General features: G+C 46.4%; 1 protein-coding gene and 1 pseudogene across 2 annotated transcripts; one reads left to right on the forward strand and one right to left on the reverse strand.

The window, feature by feature from the left end:
- Positions 1-2,676: 2,676 nt before the first annotated feature.
- On the forward strand, positions 2,677-14,574 carry LOC110124261 (apolipoprotein L3-like). 2 transcript variants are annotated; one of them, XM_070453962.1, is made up of 3 exons: positions 2,677-3,038; positions 8,667-8,787; positions 11,437-14,574. In XM_070453962.1, the coding sequence occupies exons 1-3, from the start codon at positions 3,008-3,010 to the stop codon at positions 12,323-12,325; spliced, it is 1,041 nt and encodes a 346-aa protein (XP_070310063.1). In that variant the 5' UTR covers positions 2,677-3,007; the 3' UTR covers positions 12,326-14,574. The 2 variants fall into 2 exon arrangements, with proteins under 2 accessions (XP_070310063.1, XP_070310064.1); XM_070453963.1 differs by lacking the exon at positions 2,677-3,038 and adding an exon at positions 6,894-7,025.
- On the reverse strand, positions 7,267-7,931 carry LOC110143540 (zeta-crystallin pseudogene; annotated as a pseudogene).
- Positions 14,575-14,867: the final 293 nt, after the last annotated feature.

Consider the following 14,867-nt stretch of genomic DNA (forward strand, 5'->3'; position numbering starts at 1 on the left):
GTTGACTTAAAAATTTGTATATTATTCATTTATTTCTTACTAGGAAAAATAAAGATTTCATTTATTTTTACACTTTTCTTATACCCTTCCCCATCTTCTGCTTATATCATTATTTCTCTAGTTTTATATCCTCTATTAGGAAGCTTTGCACTTGTAAACATTTTATTTACTTATTTATTTGTTACACTCTCAACTGGAGCTACTATTTCTTTACTCCTAGCTTTGTAAACAACTTTTCCCTTCAGAGCTTCGGCCCCCAAGTTCTAGAAACGTATTTTAATTTTTATATTCATTAACTGAATTGTTAAATATTATATATATATATATGTATATATATATAAACAATACTTCAATTTTAAAACAGCATCCAAAATAATAAAAATGGGAAAACTAGGACTTGGACATACATTAATTTACCTTAGATTTTTTAAAAAATCAAACAAGAGAGTTTATATATTTGTGACATTTTAATACATTTTTTTTAGAGCTGCTGCTGCTAAGTCACTCCAGTCATGTCCAACTCTGTGCGACCCCATAGACGGCAGCCCACCAGGCTCCCCCATCCCTGGGATTCTCCAGACAAGAACACTGAAGTGGGTTGCCATTTCCTTCTCCAATGCATGAAAGTGAAAAGTGAAAGTGAAGTCGCTCAGTCGTGTCTGAATTTTCGAGACTCCCATGGACCTTAGCCTACCAGACTCCTCTGTCCATGGGATTTTCCAGGCAAGAGTACTGGAATAGGTTGCCATTGCCTTCTTTTTAGAGCTAAATTGTACCAAATAACTGCTTGTGCTTATGGGCAGAACTTTAGTTTTTCCTGATGTTTCTAATTGGCTTCATTTTCACCCCTTGCTCTGTTTATCTTCAACATTTCCTCCATTTCTTTCCAACTGTGCCTCATATGATACCGCGTCCTCTGTCCCCACAGACTCTGGACTTCTTATCCCATTGTGGACTGGTTTCTCTCTCAGTCTGATGTGTGCCCAGTTGCAATCTTTGCATTCCCTTCTAGCTGGCTCGATGTTCCTGACTCCTGGATCCCACATCTATCTCTATTGTGTGTATCCTTTATCTTCCTCCATAATTACACAAACACACCACCTATTGTTTTTCCCTGCACCTCAACTTCAAGTAACTTTCTGAAAAGGCTGGCGAAGAGTGAAGGCTGCTGTGAATATGGGATGGGACGTGGGGTTGGTGAGCTTGTCCCCTGCTCTCCCCTCGGCCTCCCTCTCATCTTGCCCCCTCTCTGGGGCTCTGCCCAGCAGACCAGTCTTCTCTCCTGTGAACAGGCTCCCTGTTTCTCTCCCTCTCCTGCACTCCTCTTTATTCAGCCATCACTGCTCCATCCAGTGAGTCTTCAAACATTTGTTGAACTCTCTGGTCTCCTGTTGCCCCCTGTTGCTTGCCTTTATTAGCAGCAGAGGGAGAAGAGGGAGGCTATGGTTCTTGAGCCCAGTGAGTGGGGAGGAATCCAGTCTACCAGGGGCAAGACTTCTGACCTTGGCCAAATCATAAACTTCTGTACTTCAGCTTCCTTGCCTGTAGATGGGGATACAATGTACACATATCAAATGGAATAACACACAAGTTACCGTGTGTAAAGTTTCAGAGCCAAGAGCAATGCAGAGCGACGACCACAAACACAAGGCACTCTTACCCGCAGCTGTCATTATACCTGTGAGTACCTTTACATCCTTTCAGTCAGGTCTCAGGAGGAGGAGTTGACAAAGGCTCTCTTGCCTTCTGAAAACAGTAGCTAAATGCAATCAACATCTGCTTTCCCTCCTCTTCTCCCATGGCGAGATAATCACATGCAGAACCAAAATAACTTTTTTATATATAATATAAAGACCTGAGTTTTTTTTTTTTTTTAAAGACCACTGAGAATGGGAAAGTCTGAAAGGATGGACACCCTCATATATTATGAGTGCGAACATAAATTATGACGGTTTGTTTGCATAACAGTGTGGCTATAGGTATGAAAATGTTTTAGGTATTGATGCCTTGTGATTTAGTAATTGTACTTCCAGAAATAGCTTAAGGAAACAGTCTCAAATGTGAGTGAAGTTTAATACAAGGAGAATGTTCTTTATTATTTACACAAGGTATTAGAGACAACCTAAAGTCCAATAGTCAAGGGAAGACAGCAGAGATGACGAGGCGCCATTCAGGGTCCTCAGCCCGGAAGGGCAGGGATACAGGAAGTGGGGTGGGGCTGGTGGGACTCTAGGCCCTTGTGAGATAAAGGCTCTTGCAGAAGCAAGGAAGACTTGGGCTGTCGGAGTTGCGCCACCAGGAACTTTGTCAAGGCTGACTCGAGCCTGGGGAGCAAGACATCGTTTTAGAATGAGAGAGTCATTTACCAATAAACATACATCCGCAAGTAATTATTTTCATATATTAAATGGAGTAGAGTATAATCATCACAAACCTGGGGTCTGGATCAGAAAGACTTGGGTTCAAGTCCAGGCTCTGGCACCAGTGTGAAAAACTGGGCTGACCTAAAGTTAGATTAGTTTCAGGAGCCTGCACATCATAGACACTGGATCAACATCACCTGTTACCAGTTAGTAACAGAGTTGCTCCAACCTCATGTAATTTCCAGAGTATTCCTTCCTATCTGTTCATCCGTCTCTGGCTTTATTACTCCTATAACTTCACAGAGGACTGTCTCCTCTGTCATTATCTTCTCCTTGTACCCCAACAGGATAACAGGACTATGACTTGGAGGAAGTTGGACGGAGATGAGTAACTTTCCTTAACTAGTGACCTACAGAGCCTAGGAGACAGAGAACCACGCTGGGTTAAGTCCCCGCTGGCACTGGTGGCCGTCCCAGGGGAACCCACCAGAGGCCTCAACCCTCACTGCTCCTTGAAGCCACTGCTCACTTGTGATTGAGCCCACATTCTGTTTTCTCTTCCCCAAGGGTGAGGTCACACCTCCTTCCAGCCTGACAGAAACAAGGAGCTGACGTGAGATCTCTGAGACCCTGCTGCTGCCATCATGAGCTCAGAAAACCTCGGAGACCGCTTAGGTAGGCAGCTGCCTCTTTTCTGGCCAGTTCCTACATGTGACCCAGAATTGAGGGTGGTTCCTCCAGGCAGAGTTAACCTACACAGGAATCAAGAACAAAGAAGGGGATGGATGCGCATCCTGGAGACCCCCAGAGGGGCCACGTGGAGTTCCCCCAATGGGAGTGTGTCCACAGAGCCTCTTTCCCAGTCCTCTCCTTGGGGATCCACTTGCTAGGTGCTCACTTCCTGCCCCACTGCCCTCTAGCAAGTGACTCAGAAGTGAGGCCAGGACAGCTCATGGGGAGGGGGACAGCAGAGAGTGTCCCCAAGGCCAAATGGGGCAGCGAGAGGAGGTCCCCCAGGGTCCCTGGAGCTCCTCCTGCCCTCTCCCTGGCCCAGCCTCCTCCTGCTCCCAGACCCTGGGGCATCACCGCAGACACCATTCCTTCAGCTCTCACCCTGCCGCTCACCCAGCGACTCTGCAAGAGTCAGCGGACAGTGAACTGAACCCCAGTCTACCTTTGCCACCTCCCACCTGGAGGGGAAGGGTGACCGGGTTGTTCACAGGATCACATCTGTCTCCACCCCTCCTCCACCTGGCTGATCCCCTCCCCTGCCCATCCTGAGTGTCTCTGATTAGGATCCTCTCACATAGCAGTCTTACTCAGCGGTGGGTGGTCCTCAACCCTTTTTTACAATGAGGTCACATTGGTTTACAATGTTCTATAAGTTCATGCGAACAGCACTGGACTTCTGTGTGTGCTGCGGTGTGCTGCTGCAGTCTCTGCTTAGCTGCGCAGTCGTTGTCGACGCTTTGCGACCCCCAGGACTGCAGCCCACCAAGCCCCTCTGTCCATGGGATTTTCTAGGGAAGGATATTGGAGTGGGTTGCCATGCTCTCCTCCAGCTGCAGCATACTCACCACCAAAACTTAGTTGGAAAAATCCCTAGTCGCAGAATGAAGAAATCACAGGAGTTTAAAATAAGGAGGATTGAAAGTCATGTCCAAGAAGTGTCTGACACTTGACCTTGGGTTCCACCTCTGAGCTTCCTGCTCACTGGCCTTGGCTTGTCCCTTCTCCTGTCTCACTTTCTTCTTCTGTGAAATAAGAATAATGTGTACCAGGAAACACATCTTACATCGTGTCCCAGCCCCCCATATATATACATATATATCCTAGTGCCTACGTCTTACCTTCAGTTCCATAACCTCTAGATCCCTGAAATCACACAGGGATTTTGGTAACTCATTTGAGCAGTGCTCTTGCCCTGTACTGATCCGAGGTTAATTATTTTCATCACATTCTTTATCCCATTTAATGTGAATATTCTTTTGTTTCACTGCCAAAACACGAAAGCATTCATTTGCAGGGTGCTGCCAGTCTCTGCTAGAAGTAAATCACAAACACACAGGCCCTGTACTCTCTCTCTTTGTGTGTGTGCATGTGCTCATCTGTTCATTTGTGTTCAATTCTGTGTGACCTCATGGGCTGTAGCCAGCCAGGCTCCTCTGTTCTTGGGATTTTCCGGGCAAGAATACTGGGAGTGGGTTGTCATCTTGTATTCCAGGGGATCTTCCCAACCCAGGGATCGAACCCACGACTCCTGTGTCTCCTGCATTGGCAGACCAATTCTTTACCACTGTACCACATAGAAAGCCCTCGTTCTCTTTCTAAAAATTAAAATTGTAGATTCCTGGAGACATCTAAATCTCAGGATTAGATCATGATTCTGGAGGTTTGGAAGTCCAAGATCATCAAGGTAGTGGTGGTTTCTGGTGAGACCTCTCCACCTGGCTTGCAATTCCTAACTGCCCTCTAACTGTGTCCTCACATGGCCTTTCCTCTGGAGGAGGGGGCAGGAAGAGAGAAAATATGGTCTCTTCTTTTCTAATAAAGGCGACAATCTTATTGGATTAGGGCCTCACACCTATGACTTCATTTTACCCCAATTGCCTCTTTAAAGGCCAACCTTCAAATACAGTCACTGGGGGTTAAACCTCAGCACATGAATGGGGGTGAGGGCGGGAACAGCAGGTCCATCCAGGACCCGGGTGACTCTACCAACAGCGCCCAGGTGGTCACTGCTCAGGAAGGTGAGTTTCAACAATTTATGCCAAAGAGCATTAAAAAAAAATTTACTCTAGAATTTGTTGTAGTTATCATATTATGATAACAAAAGCAGATCATTCTTAAGGCATATACTTTGTTTATTAATTTAAATAAAAATACATGATCCCCGTCACACATAGATACAATTCTGAAAGGTTACTTCTGTGAGCTGTGAGCGAATCCAGTATCCTTGGCCTCCAAGGAGAAGACTTCAATCTGGAGCCAGAGACAAGGCTGGATCACTCAGAGCTTTTTGTAGTAGAGTCTTATTAAAGTGTAAATGGGGTAGAGAAAGCTTCTAAGATAGACTTCAGAAGGGGACAGAAAGAGTGCCCCCTTGCTAGTTTTTAGCAAGGCGTTATATAGCTGATAGCAATCTGCTAATCGGATAAAAGAAATGCCTCAGACAGAGAGTGTTGCACCAGGCTCCTCTCCCACAACATGCATTTTGAGATAGAATGGCACAAGGGGACTCACCTCTGGCCAGAAAACAATTGGCATGAATCTTGAAGAAAGGCAGATTTCCAAGCAAATGAATAGTTCCATTAACACAGCTTAAGAAAAACATTTCCATGAGAAATACACATTGGTCAGCTCAAGGTTTGAGAAAAAAAGTTAAGTTCAGGGGGCCCCAGGTGTCGTCATGGCAACACAGGATTACAAGAAACCTTTTAATCTCATGCAGATAAGGGGGAAAAAAACGTCTGCCACTATCAGTTTATTTCCTCCTGGGGACCCCTGTCCTTCCTCTCTGACTGTTATCCTTTATTTCTCCCCTTTTCATTTAGGATAATATGGCTACTAGGGAAAAGGGGTGGCAATTCTGTTCAGACTGCTTCGAGCTGGCCAGGGACACAGACCCTAAATTGTTGAAGCAGCATGTTCTGTTTACCCTCATGTTGAGGATCTTTGATCCAGGAGGCCCCAAGTAATAGTTGGAGAAGGCAGTGGCACTTGGAGGAGCTTGAACCACCATTTGTGACTTAAAAGCCTTCATGTGGTCAGAAACAAGTTGAATCAATCAATACATATAGATTTGGAAACTATGCACTTGATATGCTAAGTCATTTCATCATGTACGACTCTTTGCAACCCTATGTACTGTATGTAGCCCGCCAAGCTCCTCTGTCCATGGGATTCTCCAGGCATGAATACTGGAGTGGGTTGCCATGCCTCTCACCAGGGGATCTTCCTGACCCAGGGATCAAACCCACATCTCCTACATCTCCTGCACTGGCAGGCAGATTCTGTACCACTAGCGCCAACTGGAAAGCCCAACTATGCACCTAGTATCATATCATACCAGAGATAAGGCTGATGTCCTCAGAGAGTACATGGATCATTGGAAGTCAATGATTAACCTAGTGAATAGCATAAAATATTGGGGAATATTGGAAAACTAACAGATTTCTCTGGACATGGTTTATCTTGCCCTTCTGAGAGACCGGTAGATGTAGATGAGATTAGTTTAGAAAAGGGGTCTCATTTAGTTCAGAGAATCGTCAGAGTCCAGTATAGTTCTGTGTTAATCAGAGACTAAAGAACCTTTGTAAAGAGAACTAGGCTTGGGAATCAAGCAGTACTATTTTGAATTAGCATGCTTTAGTCAAAGGTATGGAGAAGGCAATGACACCCCACTCCAGTACTCTTGCCTGGAAAATCCCATGGACGGAGGAGCCTGGTAGGCTGCAGCCCATGGGGTCACTAACAGTCAGACATGACTGAGCAACTTCACTTTCACTTTTCACTTTCATACGCTGGAAGAGGAAATGGCAACACACTCCACTGTTTTTGCCTGGAGAATCCCAGGGACGGGGGAGCCTGGTGGGCTGCCGTCTATGGGGTCGCACAGAGTCAGACACGACTGAAGTGACTTAGTAGTAGCAGCAGTCAAAGGTATGGAATTAATGATAAGCATTGGTTAAGAATTTCTGTAATGTCCTCCAATGCCAAGTGACCGTTAACATCCTATTTCCCACTATTCCTTGATGAGAGGTAGAAGGCATAAAAATATTCCCAGCTATAAAATAAAATGCACTCCAACGCCTATGAATCCTAAGATAAATATTTTTTTAAATAGAAGAAACTCACTGAATCAAATGATTGCTAAGCAGAGCAAATGCAGTCTACATAAAACTAAGGTAAGAAACCTTTTAATTACACAGGAAATCAATGCAGGATTAATGATTTTAAGAGAAGAATCATTTTTCCTGTAGCCCCACTGCTGTGAATGATATCTTCATGAGCCTGGGCCACCTTCTCCAGTGAATACCGAGGACTTATTACTGGTCTCAACTAAGCAATTCATTCCGGCTTGGAGGGCTGCTGCAAACTGCTGAAATTCCTCCTTGGAGGATGAAAGGAGAGCTACTCCTTTTATGCTAGATTCCTTTGTCATGGATCCTGTGGGTTTATTTCAATAGGACCTCTGGGGCAAAAACTATTACTCATCATCCATGTGAAAAAAAATTTAAATCTTCGCTAAGTTTGACATTAGCAAACATTTCAATAATCACATCAACTCTTTTTTCACCAACAGATTTCTTAGTTTTATCAATATAATTAGCTTCTTTGTGATTAAACACTTCGTGAGCTCCATTTTGCCAAACAGTCTTTTGTCCTTCCTCAGTAGTAGCTGTGCCCAGAATCTTTAAGCCATAAGCTCTAACCATTTGGCCTGCTGATCTTCCAGCTCCTCCACTAGCCCCGGAACACTTCCTCCAGCTTTCACATGGACACTGTGGAGCAGACTCGATAAGCAGTAAAACATGAGATGCTGATGGCAGCTCCTTGTTTAAAGTGCAGTTTTGGGGGGAAGCATGTGAACAGTGTGATGGGCTCCCAGAGCATACTCAGCATAGCCCCCAGAGATCGTCCTGGTAGTGAAATTCACCTTTCTTGAAAGCAGATACATTCTCTCCAGCAGCTTCTACTATCCCAGCCACATCTCTGCTAGGAGTATAAGGTAGAAGTGGTTTTACACTGTGAGTGCCAGAGCGAGTATATGCGTCCACGGGGTTTACACCACATGCTTGGACTTTGTTAGAACCTGGTGGTCTTCCAGAATTGGTACAGCAACATCCAACTGGAGTTTCAGCACTTCGGGTCCACGAAATTAAAAAACTCAAATAGCTCTCTTCAACTTCTGTCACCATGGTGATCTAGATACCTGTTCTAGAGTGGATTGTCAAAATCTGTGAGCCCTCCCCCAGGTCACACAGGGTTAAAAAAAAAAAAAAAGCTACCCGATACCATTTATGATCCACCACAAAATCTGCGCTTTCCCAGTGACTCAGACAGTAAAGAATCTGCCAGCAATGTGGGAGATCTGGATTTTATCCCTAGGTTGGGAACATCCCCTGGAGGAGGGAATGGCTACTCACTCCAGTGTTCTTGCCTGGAGAACCCCATGGACAGAGGAGCCTGGCGACCTACGGCCCACAGGGTCACAAAGAGTCAAATAGGACTGAGCGACTAACACTTTCCCTTTTTCTCTTCACAAATTCTTCTAACCTTATTCCCTTTCCTTTCATCTAGATATTGAGATCTTCTTTGAGGATGTCGTTGAGTGTCTCTGGGACATACTCAGCAGAGAGGAACTGCTTCTCCTGCTGACTGAATTCCTGAGGAAAATTGAGGCGCAGTCTGGTTTGTCCAGGTAACCTCTACAGGTGCATTGGTATGTCAGGAAGGTCACCCACAGCCCGCAGCACCAGAACAGGTTTCTCCTAGCAGGCACACCTCCTCCAAGCAGGACCCTATGCTGGAGGTAGGATGTTCCTTCTCAGTATCTCATGAGGAATGTTTCCTCCATGTCATTTGCTGGCATTGAACAACCTCAGGTTGAGAGAAGATGAAACCTGTAAGGAAGGGGCAGGTTATGTGACCTTGGACTAGTTACTGAGCTATTCTCTGCCTTCGCTTCATCATCTGTTCAGTTTTATTGTGAGGATACTGAGATCTTGCATGCAATGATCTTCCCATAATGACTGATACAGAGTAGGTATTCAATCAATATTAACATTTAAAAAGATTGTTGGGAAGAGTTTTTTTTTCTGATGATGAGAACCAAGCAGAATTTCCTTTGGGACAAGTCAGAAGATCTTGATGCCATCATGTGTATTACTCAGGCTTCTACCTAGATAAAGCCTTTCTAGTCTGCATCTTAGGAACTGTACCAACCCTGCAGGATCCTGCTGGCCCACAAAGCAGAGAGGCTGGAGAGGAACTGGTTGGAGCTGATGGGATCCTGATCTAGCCCTGCCCAGCTCCTGGGTTCTGGGCTTATGTGTTACAGTTTCAGATTTGCATGTGTCCAGTGGGAATAGTAATTCAGTCTGATGGGCTATGGTGATGGCCTCAGAGTGAACTGCAGGGTCAGAGGTGGGGAAGCAAGTACAATCATCTCATCCAAAGGGCTCGGAAAGGCCTAGACCAGGGTCAGACCCAGGGGTCACAGTGGAGCCGAAGGTCCAGGTTGGAGGACTAGTAGACAGCCTTGGGCAGCAGGACCAGGACTAGAGTGAGGAGAGTGGGCCCCGAGGACACAAAACTGAAGAGGCTGTGACCCTAGCAGAGGTCCCCTGAGTGGGAGGGGGGACATTTCTTCCCTCCCTGATGGGATCCCCTCATGCTGGGCTAGAGGGCCCTGGGTGACCGTGTCTGCACACCCTGCCTGGGACCTGGCTTCTCCCTCCATCTGGGACCCTCTTCTAAGCTACGTGGACTTCCCCTGACAGTAGAAGGCCATGTGGCTCAGTGAGCCCTCCAGGGTCACAATGAGTGGCTGTGATTGTGAGTCATTTGAGGGATTTTGAGGAGCCTCGTGCATCCGCACCCAAGAGGAAAATGCTTCCTCCACCAATTGTGCAAATGCAGGTCTCTTCAGGCTCAGCCATTCAGATGGGTGTTTCCTCAAGCCTCTTGAACCTTTAGAGATTCCATAAAGTTGCCCATGACCTTGGGGTGCAGGGTCATGAAGCTGTCACAGATTAACATGTGACACCTGAGAGGTCAGTGGTGCTGAGTGCTGGGTCAGGAGTCAGTGAGGTGGGTTGGAGAGTCCAAGAGGAACCAGCAACACATCTCCTGATCTCCAGGCAGCTGGGGCCGTGGATGGACTCAGGAACCTTCTGCTGGGAAGGTCAAGGACACAAGCCAAAGAAGACAACTGATGGCAGACTAAAGGACTGTTAAGGCCTTCTAGTTTTGACTTTGGGCTTTTTTTTTTTTTTTTTTTTTTTACAAATTCTAAGTCATAGGGACAGCCATTGTGCAAAATGTGAGGGCACAGTGCCCAAGACTATGCTTTCATGTGAACCAATGAAAAATTTAGGGGATCCCCAAAACCCCCCTCAGGTTTGAGAATTCCCTGTAGAACAGACAGGACTCACTGAGAGCCATCATGAGCCCAGTGTATCACAGGGAGCCTGTGGGTTTCCATCAGCCACAGGGCAGATTCTGGGCGGATTTCACCCCCGAAGCTTCGATTGTCCCCAGGATGCGTTACTGTTCTGGAGCTCAGTGAGTGGCAGGGCACAGGGAACACTGCCTGCCGGGGACAGTCACCCGTTTAAAGACAAATTATCCTGACTTGTGGTCTCCAGCCCCTCCCAGAGGTCAGATGAATGTCCTAGAGTCCAGCTCCAACAGAGGCCCCATCAGTGTCTCCTTGTCAGACTGAACAGTGGGCAAAAGGCCCAGGCAGACAAGGACACTCGTATCAGCCAGAGTATTCTAGGGGCTTAGGGAACCTTCCCTGTAGCCAAGGGCCAAGATCAAGCGGACTCCTCACCACACACCGAGGCCCTTGAACGCAGATCTTCTGCTCTAACCCCACTTCTCTTCGTTTCTCCGTGGAGTTCCCGCTCACCAACTCGTTCTAGTGCTGGTGTTGCCCGCCTCTGAGACGTCTCTACCAAATGTGGTTTTTTGGGTTTTTTTTTGGCTGAGCCACATGGCTTGTGGGGTCCTTGTTCCCTGACCAGGGACTGAGTCATACCTGAGGCAGGGAGGGGGGCAGAATCATAACCTCTGGACCACCAGGGAATTCCATCAAATATCTCTCTTAAGTTACGAGTATCCTAAGGTGACTTTTGTTTATCTGTTAGAGGATTGAAGAAGTTTATGGAGCATCTACAAAGTATAAAACCTGTGTTAAATGTTGAAAGAGGAAATTTTACTTTTGTAAATTTCTCTTCTAATCGATTTATAGTACTATCTCTGTATGTATGCAGAATAGACATTTTTGAACCTATTTTACAGACAAGCAAATGGCCTTTCTAAGCCCTTGACCTTCATGTTACAGGGAAGACATGAATGCACTACACGAATATCTGAATGAATTGAAAAGAGACTTGGCTGAGAAGGACCAGGAAATGCTCCCAAAAGAGCAGCTGGACAGGAGGAGGTTTCTGAAGAAGTTTCCTCGGGTGACGCAGCAGCTGGTGGAGCTCATAAGCAAGCTCCGGGAGCTTGCAGACAATGTAGACAAAGTCCACAGGGACTGTACCATTTCCAATGTGGTGACCCACAGCACCGGCGCTTTATCTGGCGCTCTGACCATCCTTGGCCTGGCTCTGGCACCCGTGACAGCCGGGGCCAGTATGGCACTCTCAGTCACTGGGATAGGGCTGGGAGCAGCGAGTGCTGTGACCGCTGTGTCCACCAGCATCGTGGAACATGTAAGTAGGTCATCAGCAGAAAACAAAGCCAGTCAATTGATGTCAATTGCTGTCAAGAAATGGAAGGTGCTCCTAGAGGTACTCAAGAGCAACCCCCACGTTGTTGTCACAACAGAGAAATTGGCAAAAGCTGAGAAACACCTTGAAAGAAATGTCCATGCCATGGAGACAGGCGAAGCCAACCCTGACTCTGCAGCCAATGCAAACATCCTCGTGAGCCCTGGGAGAATCTCAGCCCCAGCCATCCAGCAGGTAGAGGCAGCTTTCAAAGGCACGGCTTCGGCAGTTACCAAAGGAGCCCGGATCGTGGGTGCGGCCACTGCAGGCGTCTTCCTCCTGGTGGATGTGGGCTTCCTGGTGAAGGAGTCAATGCACCTGCATGACGGTGCAAAGACGGCATCAGCTGAAAACCTGCGGCAGCGGGCCGGGGAGCTGGAGCGGAAGCTGGAGGAGCTCACCCAGATCTATAAGCATCTGCAAGAGGACCCAACTCCACCGCCCCCAGAGCACTGAGGGTCCAGGGACACATTCCGGGTCAAGGTGCAGAGGCACCTTGTTAGGGGAAAAAGGAGAGTGAGACAAAATTGTTGGAGCTGAGGGTTAGGAAATTGGCATTTCTGCAGCTGAGCTCGGGAGGGGAGGGGTGAATGTAGGTGATAGATGGGGAGAGAGGAGGAGCCTGGATTAGGGAGGAAGGGGGGACTAGAGAATGGGCGGGGGCCGAGGGAGAAACCTCTTATTTTTTTCATACTATGAACTTTTTGTTTTGTATTGAGGAACAGGGGATTAACAGTGGTGTGATAGTTTCAGGTGGACATGAAGGGACTCAGCCATACACACACATGTATCCATTCTCCCCCAACTCCCTTCCCATCAGACACCACTTACTTTGAACTAAAGAAGTCACTGGGGGCAGAATAAAAGGAGAGGCAGGGGAACTAGCAACATGAGACCAGAAATACAAAAGGGTTGAAAGTGGGAGATAGAGAGGTAGGATTGTTGGGATCCAGGAGAAGTAGCAGGGGCTACTCTATTGCCCTTCCCAGGGTTTGACGCCCCAGGAAGAAGAGTCTCCTCCTGGCAGTGGTCTCCAGCTATACTGCTCCAACAACTCAGCTTTAATTCCAGCATTTTATCTCAATTAGGCTGTGACTTTTTTGTCTGCTTGTTTCTTTAATTGAAGTAGAGTTGATTTACAATATTCTGTTAGTTCAGGTATACATCGAAGTGATTCAGTTATACATAATCTGTGTATATATCTATATTATTTTAAATTTTTTCATTACAGATTATAATAAGATACTAATATTATTCCCTGTGCTATATGTAAAGTCCTTGTTATTTTAATCTATTTTATGTATGATAGTGTGCATCTGTTAATCCCATACTCCTAGTTTACCCCTCTCTCTAGTAACAACAAGTTATGTTTTCTATGACTATGAGTCTGTTTTGGTTTATTCATAAGTTCATTTGTACTCTTTTTTTGGCCATGCCAAGCAGTTTGTGGGATCTCAGATCCCTGACAAGGGATCAACATGGCCATAGCAGCAAAACCTCCAAATTCTAACCACTAGACCACCAGGGAACCACCTAGACTATTTCTTAGATTCTCCATGTAAGTGATATTATATGTCTGTCTTTTCTGCCTGACTTACTTCACTTAGTATGGTCACCTCTAGATCCATTCATGTTACTACAAAAGGAATTATTTCATCCTTTTGATGGCTGAGTAATATTCCGTTGTTTGTATGTACCACATCGTCTTTATCCCTTCATCTGTTGACAGACATTTAGGTTACTTCCAAGTTTTGGCTATTATAAATAGCACTGCTATGAACATGGGGTGCATGTATCTTTTCAAATGGGAACTTTTTCTTTTCCAAACATATGCCCTGAAGTGGGATTGCTGGATCACATGATAGCTCTATTTTTAGTTTTTAAGGAACTTCTTTACTGTTTTCCATAACAGCCACACCAATTTACATTCCCAGCAACAGTGTAGGAGGCTTGCCTTTTCTCCACATCATCTCCAATATTGATTGTCTGTAGACTTTTACTTGATGGCCCATCTGATTGGTAGGGGGTGATCCCTTATTGTAGTTTTGATTAGAATACACACAGGATGAGATGGTTGGATGGCATCACTGACTCAGTGGAGATGACTTTGAGTAGATGCCAGGAGTTGATGATGGACAGGGAGGCCTGGTGTGCTGTGGCCCATGGGGTCGCGAAGAGTTGGACATGACTGAGTGACTGAACTGAACTGAACTGAACTGAATAATTAGCAGTGTTCAGCCTCTTTACATATGGTGGTTAGCCATCTGTATATCTTCTTTGAAGAATGGTCTACATCGCACTTCAGGCAGTGACTTCTTGAAGACAATGGTGGTGATGATGGTGGTGGCAGCAGCAGTGATGACAACACAGTGGATGGAACATCTGACAAGTATCCAGGTGCCCTTTGAGTTCAGGGTGCACTGAGAGACCAGTGAAGTTCCCATGAAATTCCCAGTGTTGTGTAGGAACAGAGATTGATTTGGGGAAAAAAAGAAAGATGAAAGCAGAAGGCACCAACAGATCAAGGAATTCTGCAGTATGTCAAGGAGATCAACCAACCTGGGGCCAACAGACAAGGCCTCACTGACCCTCAATTTCCTCCTCAGTTGGGGATGAAGTTAAACAAGGTATTCTAGGACCATCTGCCTCTGTCCACATTGTGTTCTACAGACTTTAGTTCAATAAATATGAGCTGATTCACTGAGGCTTCCTTGCATTGATTGATGAGTTCAGATGGGCTCCGGATGCCTGACCTCCTTCCGCATGAGCCTGTCTCCCAGGGTCTCAGGGAGCACGTCCTCCATGGCTCCTCCTGCCTGCCCGCTGGGCTCCCATTCAGTCATTTCCCTCAGACCCTGGAGCCCCGCAGGCCCCGTGGGATGCCCGGGGGAAGGCTGTGTCGTCTGAATTGGGCTGAGCATGGGGATGCTCCTCCTCCAGCCCCGGGGACCAGGATGGACACAGGGCCCCCAAGGGTGTCTGAGAGCAGACGGCCTAT

This window comes from Odocoileus virginianus, chromosome 23 (assembly GCF_023699985.2).
Source record: "Odocoileus virginianus isolate 20LAN1187 ecotype Illinois chromosome 23, Ovbor_1.2, whole genome shotgun sequence".
In the NCBI taxonomy this organism is placed as follows: Eukaryota; Metazoa; Chordata; class Mammalia; order Artiodactyla; family Cervidae; genus Odocoileus; species Odocoileus virginianus.